At 44.7% G+C, this 11710-nt stretch overlaps 1 protein-coding gene across 1 annotated transcript in view; it reads right to left on the bottom strand.

Annotated features, from left to right (window-relative positions):
- Positions 1-313: 313 nt before the first annotated feature.
- SH3RF3 (SH3 domain containing ring finger 3) overlaps positions 314-11710 on the bottom strand; it is a 250219-nt gene continuing 238822 nt past the window's right edge. The window contains exon 10 of the mRNA XM_061472665.1: positions 314-3572. Coding sequence (XP_061328649.1) covers positions 3404-3572 — 169 coding nt within the window. The 3' untranslated portion in view covers positions 314-3403. The remainder of the gene's footprint in view (positions 3573-11710) is intronic.

Below are 11710 nucleotides of genomic sequence, written 5' to 3'. Positions count from 1 at the left end.
GTCCCTATTCTCTTTCTCTGGACTTACACAGCTTTCCTCCACACGCAAGTTGTTAACTTCTCAAGATTTTGAAGAATCCCACATCTGCCAAAGGAATATCCAGAAAGAGATTCCGACTTCTGCTCAGGCATCTCTTATCTTTACCTGGCCTTTATTTACGTGGGATTTACCACTGAAAGCAAAGGAGATGTAGGGTCTGCTCAAAAAAAGCAGGATTTGCAGCAGGTTTGTCTTCGTGTGGGTTTTTTTGCAAACCTCAGAGCCACTCGCATTGCTTGTTCACTTTGTGGTCTAATAGGGAGAGAAACCTCACTCAAGTTGCCTTAATGTTTATTTTATTTAAAGAATCAGAAACACAGTCATTGTAGTTCATTTGTACTCATATCCGCCAACATTTCCTAAATCACATTAACATTCATGTATAACAAAAACATTTTCTGAGCTGTGCAAAGTTCGAAGGAATCATTCAATTACTTGAACCCATTTCTAGGAGAGCAAACCTGGCATTTTACAAACCGAGGCCACCAGAAGGAGTCTTTTCCCCGCCCTCTTGTAGGAGATGCAGATGCCCCCTTAACCCCCTTTCCCTGGTATGACAGATAAAAATTAGACCACAGTACAAGTTGGACCTCTCCCAGGCCAGGACTTCCTGAATAGCACTGGGTCATGTTTCCGTATCACTGAGCTGTATTAAGTTCTGCACTTGTGCGCCTGGCACGGAAGTGATTTGTCCAAGAAGACTACTCAGTAACCCAAACTGTGATGTGATGATAAGCAATAAACAGGGGCCAGAAACATCTGTTATCAAAATAGAACACCCCTACACCCCCAGTATTTTTCCTTGCAGGAGGTATAACTAGAAGGGTTGTCGTCCATTAAAAAAAAACATCATCCTTCCTGCGAAATATATTTTGAAGCACTGATTTCATGACACAACATCTGTGTGTTTTCTTGATCTTCTCACACTCCAGATTTTGTCCTGTTAGAGTTAAGCATGAAAAGGTGGAAAATCTGGAACCGTTTTAGGTCTGGCTAAACACAATAGGCAGCAAGCAAGCCGTCATCCTGTTTCATTTCTCTGAGCGTAGTAAATACACCCACAGAACAGAATTTTAAGAGAGTTTTAACCAGTGTAAGTTGTCAGAAAAAATCTCATCTCTGACAGATTTAACCCAGAATTTTTACTGGAATCGATACCAGGCATTTCAGCGTTGCTGACTCGCTAACTGTGCAGTTTAGCATTTGAGGTGCAGTGATACCAGTTCTGATCTGGACCAAGTAAGTGGAACTGATAAGGCTCTAGTCTCAAGCAAGTCTTTCCGAAAGATGTTTCTTGAGTCTCTTGTTGGTTAGAAAAAGGCAATTTCCTTTCAACAGTAACTAAACTTTTAGTGGCTGACTCATTACAATCTGGAATATTATGAACAAATGCAGCAACGTTAAGTATAAAAAGAAACACCCTGAAAATGATACTTCCCTCTTTGAAGGTGCTATACTTGGCCGTGGACTGTGTTTCTGGAATCGGTTTGTTACATGTGACAGCAAGAAGAAACTTATTTTACAGAGAACAAAGTCACAGAGCTGAACTTAATAGGAACGCTCACTTACATGGGATTCGATATGCACTAGTATACACGGCTTGAATGAAAACAAAGCTTACACCTTTGCATATGAAATGCTGGTAATGCAATAACGATGTTCACCCACTGGGCCTCTTCCTTTTAATAAGATCATCTCCAGGTTACAGTGCCTCTGACACACTTTTAAATGACCACCACATGTGGCGCACAGCCAGCTGCTGGCAAAGGCAAGGTATGGATGCGGCTACGAAAAGCCTTTCATCACATTTCATTCCTCAAGAGGCGATGTCTTTTTAAATGCTCACACAATCTCATTATGGATTTTTTTTTTCTCATTCTGCTTCACGGGAATAACTGGCTAAACTCACTTCACATTTATTGCACCTTTAAGTCCCTGGTAGATGGAAGCTTATATTGCCTGATACGGTTTGTATTGTAGCTTCACCGTGGTAAGAAATGGAACAGTCTCCTAAACTGTACATTTCTACAGTAAGAAATCACATTTTGATAACACTAATTACAGTCATCGCAGATCAGCTCCCTCCTCCGTCATGCAACAACACAGGAAAACTCCACGGTCCCTGTGTGTACTAGAACCTGCAGTGTTCTTCTTATTGCCATGAAAAAGTCAATTAAAATGACTCCTCTGGGAATTACTTCCAATTCTGGAGTAATCATCGCTCTCCAGACAGAACGCTGTGCTTCAAATTGGGTCTTCAGCCACTCTATATGCATAGGAGAGAGCGAGCACGTGCATGTTGCACAGGCAGTCTCCCCCAGGTATATTTATCAGTGACCAAGCAGCTTTTTGTCTTCTCCTCTACGAAGCATGAACAAGCAGTCTGATCTTCATCTTCGGGTACGTTTCTAATTTCGTATGTTGAATGCAAATCTTTTTGCAGCCTCTCTGTTTAATCAACCCAAATCTTGAACAATTAAAAAAAATAGCACCAGATGTATGAAAAAGAGGAAATGTCTGATCTAGTAGGAATATATATAAAGTAGAGCAGTTCTTACAGTAAAAAGGTACTTCATACAAAAAAGCAATGGAAAGTGATACTGAAGACAAAAATCCATGCTGCATATAATAAGGGCAGAAGACAGGCAAAAGGGATTCTGCTCAAATAACCACAGTTTAATGGTGGGGCCGTACTTCCTCCAGGACCTTCCTGGCAGCAGCGCCAGGACAACGGATGCACTGGAACTCTGAGCACTAACACACTCACTGACAAACTTGCGCAGCATATCTTTGAGGTATATAGAAAGCATGACATTAAAGTTTTGGACTCCTCATTCTTTCTCGCACAATGATGCACTGATCTTTAGCTGGGGTTTTCTCCATCCTCCCCTCCCTCTTTTTCCCTCGGAAAAAATTAAATCCCATTTTAAGAGCTTCCTAGCACACCTCCTTGAACTTTCAAATCCATCTTGCATAGGCCAGTAATAAGAACACTGCAGCTCTGACAAATAAGTTACAGCAATATAACAACTTTCCTCTTATTTTTTTTAAAGATATCTTCTCTATAATTTACACAAAGGGTTAACAGCCGGAGTTTAGGTTACGTACAGTCCAGATGGGCATCCTTTCAGTCTGTGATTCCAGGTGGAAGGCACTACTTCAACATACCACTGTATGCACTGCACATGGTCTCAGGAGCACAATGGGGCACTGTGACTCCAGAGCTGTAGACTGAAGGGCCTGGGGGGAGTCTTTGGAAATAAAAATGGCAGTGGTTATCAGTCCAGTTTCTCTTTGCTGTCTCTTCTTGTGCTATGCAGTTTCCCCTGAAAGCTCCTCCAGTTGAGAGAGCAGCGAGCTGTCCTCAGAAGCTCTCGACAAAGCTCCCGGGGAAGAGGCCCGTCCTGCCGTTCCTCTGCAACGTCCCTTTGTACCAGCCGTCCTCCCGTTTCTTGTGCACAAACACAATGTCACCTTCCTTCAGTTCGATCTCAGCCTCGCTCTGTGGTGGGTATGGAACCACAACACGGTACCTTTGGAGACAAAAACGCAAAGACCTGGTCACCCAGTGATCGAGCCTGCACCTGATGGGAGCAGGCAGGAACCAGAACCACCAAATCTTGGGGAAAACCAATATTGGAAACATCAGTAAGTTACATTTTTTCCACACCAATTGTATCCTGTGCAGCTACATTTCCTACAAAACTGCACATGACATTTCTGGCCAGCTTGACGGGAGACTTGGCCAAGGTGTACTCTGGCGGCAGACCATGAAAGCAGGAAGGTGTTGTCAAATGGCTGGACTACTTGCAGTGGTCCTTGCTCCCACCTGTGTGACGAGCCTGAGCCAGGGACTCAGCTGCTTTCTCCTAGCACTGCATCTACCTCTGCTATGACATGTCTCATTCAGCCCTGCATCTTCTCCATCTGAAAATCATAGAATCACATATTCACAGAACAGTTTCTGACCACTACTCTCTGAATAAGACCACCCAACCAATTCCTTATCCACCAAGCAGTCCGCCCATCAAATCCCTATCTCTCCAATATAGAGAGAAGGATGGTGTGGGGGACTGCGTCAAAGACAGACATCCAGATAGATGAGATCTGTAGCTCCTCCCTTGTCCACTGATGATGAATAAGGGGGTCTGCAGTGCTTTCACAACCTACCTGTGATATAGTAGAGGTTAGCTAAAGCAGTTCACATTTTTCTTCTTATGCTTTTTTGAGAATGTACTTCGGGTCCCTCAAACCTGGAGAGGAATCTAAAATGGAGAGGTATCAAATGACTTTTGAAGCACTCTCCAAACCAACAGGGAGCCCCTGTCTTGAACCATTCACAGAGCTCTCTGGGAACTTAGTTTTCAAGTGTCACTTCATTTCAATGAAGTAATGACAGGTCTCATCCTGATACAGCTATTCTGCACTCAGGCTTATCAGCAGGCATCCTCCTAAGAGCACAGACCAGGCCCTTTTATATCAGCGCACTTGAGTGCAGAAAAGGGAATATATTTCCACTGCACAGTTTTTTTTTTCCTTCAGCAGTACTTTTGCAGTCATCTGGCATTTGCTTAACAGTCTTAATTGCAAAGCAGTGAATATAGTAAGATAGGTAAAAGATGCCAATTGTTTACCTAAAGCCCATCTCCCGAGGATTAATATTCTCACAACCACTGCATGGCCACCAATGTCTCAGTCATGGTCATTACAATGTGAGTATTTCTTTAAAATAATATCCTGTCCTTACGGACTAACTTCAACATGCCCTGAAGGCTCTGGAACACTCCCTGAGGCCATTCCCAATGAAATGGTAGGCAAGGGGCTCTCCAGTGGCAGTCATTAATTTTCTCTGCGGATGTTGCTCAGGGAGTGACTGCAGTTCTGAAACTAGGGACTCCACTTTGGCACGACAGTGAAAATGCCAGCTTTGGCTCTGTGTCTGGATATCTCCATGGCCAAACATCCTGTTACTTAGAAAAGCATTAAAATCCATTTGGAGTGGGGATTCTGCTTTAAAATCCGGCTACAGCCTTGACACAGCAACAGAGTCATGTAGGAAATATACGTGTCCAACTGCCATCAAAAATCTGCCAGTCTTCTGTGTTCCTTGGTCAGTAAATCTACTTGTCACTTCCTTCCTCTGCGGAAAAGCAAATAACAGAGGTTGAAAAGTGTGTTGCTAGCTGTCTGCAGGAAAATGGTCCATCATGTTATCATCTGTTATCATCTGTGGAACTGCTACACTTATATTATGAAGCTTTGCCAATTACAGCCATTATGCAAATGAATGCACACATTATTTCAAACACTCTGCTGCAGTGTTGATTAATTAAATTATCAGAGTGGAACAATTTTAGCAAAGATGATGCCAAGTTTCAGATCTCACAACTCTATGCACAATCACAGTGCATCAGAGCTCTGTGCAAGGATCTAAAAAGGCTTTGAGAAAGAGGAAGGTTGGACCTCAGCATTACCTAAGTGGTGCAGAGGTATTCATGGACCCTTTTGGCAGATTGGGAAAAAGAGACACAGAAAAAGGTGGCATCTTGGAAGGTTCATCCTAAAGATACAGCTGGGACTGCCACCACCTCATGTCATACCTTAAGCTAGAGCCACCTTTTTAAAGCCAGACTACATCCAAGGAGTGACGAGCTGCTAGTCCCTAAATGGTTTGTGTAAGGGGGTAGGTGACCACGCTCAACAGGAATGTGCCCATCATCATAAATGGGCTTCTACACATCATTTTCTTACAGATTTAGAAAAATGAATCTCAGTCACTGCATTACCAAATGAAGTACTTTTTCCCATTTAAGGAACCCCAAATTAAATTTAACTTAAATTTAATTAACTATGGTGCCTCACAGAATAGCACCGAAGTGGTTTTGATATGGTAACAAAATCTGAGATACGAAAGACCTTGCAAATCAGTTACAGAATCCTGTGTGAGAGATGGAAAAGATGCTGTGCTTTTTCCCTTGAGAGGCTTTTGAAGTTGGGCCCGGGAGAGGCAGGCTGGTGAGGGCTGCAGCAGCAGCAGCACCAGGAGACTGCTGTGCCACCCGTCCAGACCTCCAGGTGGCATCTCAGCCTAGTTTATGCTCTGAACTGAACTGCAAATATATATATTAGCCATATTTTTTTTGGCAGAAAAGATCTCTTCTCCCAGGCATCCTCTGTCACTCCCCAAAAGGCAGTCCTGTGTACTTCTATTCATACCTCCCCCTTTTGTTTCTCTTTTTGTCCTCTTTGAGAAGCTACTATAAAATTGTAGGTTTTCTTACACCTATCTGCTTCCTGTCATTTTAGATGGATCTCAGAGCCGTTTCAATTTTGTCAGTGTCACATTACAAATTGCCACATGTTTAAAATGCTAGTTAGCTGGGCAACAGATGTGGCCCCCTCTGCCTATTCTTGACAATGTTTGGTATTTTCTGTTGTAAACCATATTCTTGGGTAGCCGTAATTCTGACAAATGTTAACCACTTTGGCCCAACCTCTCCACAGCAGTTGGCTGTGTCAGGAAGAGGGTCCCTCATTCAGCCCAAATGGTTTCATCACCTCCAGGGATAGCATGAGTGGTTTTGTAGCACCAGCAGAACCCAGGTGAAGACCTCCACACGCTGCTCTTGGGTCCTCAGACCTGGGAGCAAAGACCTGTCCTGTAGCCCCACTGTTACAGTATCACAGTATCACAGTATCACAGTATGCCAGAGATTGGAAGGGACCTCGAAAGATCATCTAGTCCAATCCCCCTGCCGGAGCAGGAACACCTAGATAATGTTACACAGGAATGTGTCCAGGCGGGTTTTAATGTCTCCAGGGAAGGAGACTCCACAACCTCCCTGGGCAGCCTGTTCCAGTGCTCCGTCACCCTCACTGAGAAGAAGTTTCTTCTCAAGTTTAAGTGGAACCTCTTGTGTTCCAGTTTGTACCCATTACCCCTTGTCCTATCATTGTTTGCCACTGAGTAGAGCCTGGCTCCATCCTCGTGACACTCCCCCTTTATATATTTATAGACACTTATAAGGTCACCCCTCAGTCTCCTCTTCTCCAAACTATAGAGACCCAGCTCCCTCAGTCTTTCCTCATAAGGGAGATGCTCCACTCCCTTAATCATCTTTGTTGCCCTGCGCTGGACTCTCTCCAGCAGCTCCCTGTCCTTCTTGAACTGAGGGGCCCAGAACTGGACACAATATTCCAGATGGGGTCTCACCAGGGCAGAGTAGAGGGGAAGGAGGACCTCTCTCGACCTACTAACCACCCCCCTACTAATACACCTCAGGATGCCATTGGCCTTCTTGGCCACAAGGGCACAGTGTTGGCTCATGGTCATCCTGTCGTCCACTAGGACCCCCAGGTCCCTCTCCCCTACACTGCTCTCTAACAGGTCGTTCCCCAACCTATACTGGAACCTGGGGTTGTTCCTGCCCAGATGCAGGACTCTACACTTTCCCTTGTTATATTTCATCAAGTTATTCCCTGCTAAACTCTCCAGCCTGTCCAGGTCTCGCTGGATGGCAGCACAGCCTTCTGGCGTGTCAGCCACTCCTCCCAGCTTAGTGTCATCAGCAAACTTGCTGATAGTACACTCAATTCCCTCATCTAAATCGTTGATGAATATATTAAATAATACCGGTCCCAGTACTGACCCTTGAGGCACTCCACTAGTTACAGGCCTCCAACTAGACTCAGCCCCATAGACTACAACTCTCTGGCTTCTCTCCTTCAGCCAGTTCGCAGTCCACCTCACTACCTGATCATCCAGTCCACACTTCCTCAATTTAGCTGTGAGGATGCTGTGGGAGACTGTGTCAAATGCTTTGCTGAAGTCAAGGTAGACCACATCCACCGCTCTGTCATCATCCATCCACCGCGTTATTTCCTCATAAAAGGCTAAGAGATTGGTCAAACATGATTTCCCCCTGGTGAAGCCATGTTGACTGCCCCTCATAACCCTCTTATTCTTGATATGCCTTAAGGTCAAAGACGGTGTTCCTTCAGAAAATCACCTGCTCTCAGACAAGTTAAAAACATTTAAATGACCCCAAAGCAGAGGCTTGTATCAGCACTGAAGGCAAAATCTCTGCTGATTCATTCTCCAAGATGCCCTAGCTCTGCAGGACCTCAGAGGCTGCATTTCTCTTCCTTTCCCAGCAATGGGGTTCTCTCATGTTTTATTCTCTGGGCACAGACTTCATCTTGGACTTCCCCACTACTGGGTGCTGTGGCATCCTTGAGTTGGGCACTTCATCCCCAAGGGACTGTCCCATGGGTCAGGAGACTGCATCCCATGGCTGAGGATGGGATGGCAACCCTGGCAGCAATTATCTAACTGAGAGCTGGGAATGGGTCCATCATCACTGTACCTCTGCTGTCAGCAGAGGCCTGGGAATCCCACTCTCCTCTGTCTTCACAGCACTTGTCCTCCCAGTCAAAAGAAACACCTCTCTCATCCAGCTCTCCCTTTGCTACTGCTGCTGACATCTGGAAGGTGCAGCTAAGACACCTAACATCAAATAGATGTTACAGAAGTTCTGATGTTATTTCCTTTAAGAAAGCAAACTGATTTAAAATGTCATGTACGTAGATGTATAAAGAATCTCCTAACTCAACAGAACAGGGCTGTTTCACACCCATGCATCTGAGATGAAGAAACAGGCAACTAAAATTGTCCATGACTTCACTTTTGCTCCCTTGCAATATAAACTTTAATTTATGACTGCATACTATTTTTCCCATAGGATTCCTGCCTCATTTACTGCAAAAGATGTCCTACTATGAATGTGAGTCAGGGCTCTGACATGGAAGAAACATGTGGCTGCCAAAGCCACCCCATCTTCTGCAGAGGTTGGAAGATCTCTAGGAGGTGAACACCATGAAACTCACTGAGCGGTGCAGGTGTGGGGGAAGTGGCTTCTCTGCCTCCTCCAGCTGCAAAGCCTTGTGCCATGCTTTCCAGAGAGCAAGACTCATCTCATGCACCCTAGCTGCATAGGAGTCAGTTGTCTGGTCCGGATTGCTCATGCAGGATCTCTGTAAGTGTGCACAGACAGGCACTGAACACTATTGATCAAAACAGATGAGTAATTAGGGGCTGGGCTCAGGCCTGAACACTGAGGAAAAAAAAAACCCACAAAACACTGATTATCTGTTCAGTGAGTAAACATGTGCAACCAGGACATTGATGGAGAAGAGAAGCTTCGGAAAATGAACATACAATAAGGTAAATTAAGTCTGCAGTGCTAACCTCCAGTTTGCTCCCATTTATAGTTCTTGAATTTGGGTGCATATGCAAGTTCCTGTTTGTCAAAGTATCACGCACTAAGGACAGGTTTCAGGAGTCCAGTCTTGTGACTCCAGCAGGTCCCTTGTGTGTTAGGGATACACAGCTAGTTTTGTGTGGGGACAGATAAGTGGTGGTAATGAAGCATGTAGCCCAGTTAAGCTCTTGCTTATCAGTGGAGCTCTGTTTCTCCATCCTTTTACTGGCAGATTGCAGAGACCTGCAAAGTGCCTCTGTAGGCTACAAGCCAGAAGTCACTTCACCATATTATGGTGCCTGAATTAGCAGTCTTAGAATAACAAATCTCAGTTGGATCTTTTACCCTTCTGCTGGGAATACTGTAGGATTCAATTTCTGAGATGGTTAATTCTAGTTTCTCACTCCTAAGGCAGGTATCCCTAGTCAGAAAACCACTTAATCATGCGCATACATGCCACTGTTCAGTCAGAACTTATTCCTGGGGTCATTTCTCTAGTATCACTTTCCAGGAAACTAAAACCCCTTCATTTGCTTTCTCTTTTGGCAAAGAAGACACGTGTCCACAGCAAAATTGAAGTCAATGAGTGTTAAGCACATGCTTGAATGCTTCCTCGAATTAGGAGCTTAGTTTCTAATGTGGCAGTGATATGTAGAAAGGGTACATAGAAACATGGAGTGGTCTATTTTTAAAGGTCAAACTCCCTGCTCCCATCTTACTCTGCAGCACTCTCTCTGTGCACAACTTGATGGAAAGATTCCGTGAAAGCCATAGAAACATGGCACAGATGTGCCAGTCGTGACAGTAATTCTAGATGCAACTGCTTTTTCAGAATATAATGTGGCAGAATTAGTGCCAGTTACTATAAAAGAGTCAACAATGCGTGACATGTTTTACTCAGGTTCGCATCTGGGAGCAGTGCCAGGCAGCAAGGGGAACATGACTCATGCACACACACATGCACACTCAACTCTCCTGTTTTGCTTAATGTACAGTCATATTTTCTGGAAGGGGGTGGCAAGGAAAGTATTTTGCTTTGGTGCTGCTAGGCAGACAGCACACTGCTGTCCCACGTGAACCGTCAGTGTCAGGGGGATGTGGGCATGTCTCTGGCTCAGGCCTTGCCTCACCACAGTGCAATCCTATACTGGCCCTATTTCTCGCACCAGCAGAAACTGGATAAGCTGTAGGTGGAGAGTGTGTGGGGCACGCACACTGTGTCGGAGTATTCACCTGACAGTCAATCACTGCGACACAACGTGACAAGGACACCACCTGGGAAATTTCTCAGCTCTGCTGCTCAGACTGCGGGATGCTTTATGGCAGAGAGCAGCTGAAGGAAGGTGGTTTTATAAACTGGTAGTGGGAAAGTACACCCAGAAGGCAGATGGACACTAACTATCCCAGCAGCCCAGTTAAATATCAAGGCCAAATGGCAGGAGAGTTAGGAGCAATTTCCTTTCTAACCCAGCCATCCGTAACCAGGTTTTGGAATGTCAAGTAGGAGAAGATGAAATAATTGTTTTCTTCACTCTCGCTGTGCACAAAAAATGAATGAGAGCATAAAGATTAGCAGAGGGCAAAGCTCACTTCACCTACCTGTCTGACTGGCTGCAACTCCCAAGAAAGGCTGCACTGTCAGGCAGTGGAATAGGCAATTCTCTCCTTAAATTGTGAGCATCAAGCTGTGAGCAATCAGAGCCTTTTAATGCACCTCTGATACGGTTAGTGGCATGACCGCTTGGGTTTGACCTGTAGCCTGGATGGGGCAAGTGCAGGGGCTGCGAGCCAACCTCTACGTGGGAAGTAGCGGTGCTCTGCTGCCTGCATGAGCCTCATTTTGAATGCTGTAAATATTAAGGAATGTGCTGCTTCTTCCAACCTTTCAGTGCTCTGTCTCTGTGCGCACAGATGGGCGTTGGGAGACAGAAAGCCAAGTACAGCTAAGTGCACTGAAATGCTTTGCAGCTTTTTTAAAGTTTCATCCTGAAAGCATCTGAATCTGTTTATCTAACCTTTTTTTTTCCCTCTCCTCCCTTTTCTTTCTCAGAGAATTGCTCCTACTGTGCGGATGAAATGCACCAAAATGCAAACAAGCAGAATACGGAGCTGGGTGATGTTGAATGCGAGTTCCTCCATTGCCAGATGTGAAAAGAACAAGTGGTTTGAAAACCATAATTTCTTTTTTAAAAAATTATAATTTGGTACTTCTGAGCAATTTGATGATTTAATGAGCCCAGATGGATGTGGGATGAATTTCTAGGAGACAAGTGTCTAATGTATCTGCTCAGATTATTCCAGGACTAAGCATTATCCTTCCTAGTGCATGAAGGTAATTAGTATTTCCCATTATGGGCATGAAAAAAGCCATATGATCAGTTAAGGAATGCAGATACACCAACGATATGGAA

The sequence above is a fragment of the Pezoporus flaviventris genome, unplaced genomic scaffold (genome assembly GCF_033815535.1).
Source record: "Pezoporus flaviventris isolate CSIRO_AGI_PZ_B2104156 unplaced genomic scaffold, CSIRO_AGI_Pfla_v1 ptg000072l, whole genome shotgun sequence".
Classification (NCBI taxonomy): Eukaryota; Metazoa; Chordata; class Aves; order Psittaciformes; family Psittacidae; genus Pezoporus; species Pezoporus flaviventris.
This window is presented reverse-complemented; position numbering and strand designations above follow the sequence as displayed.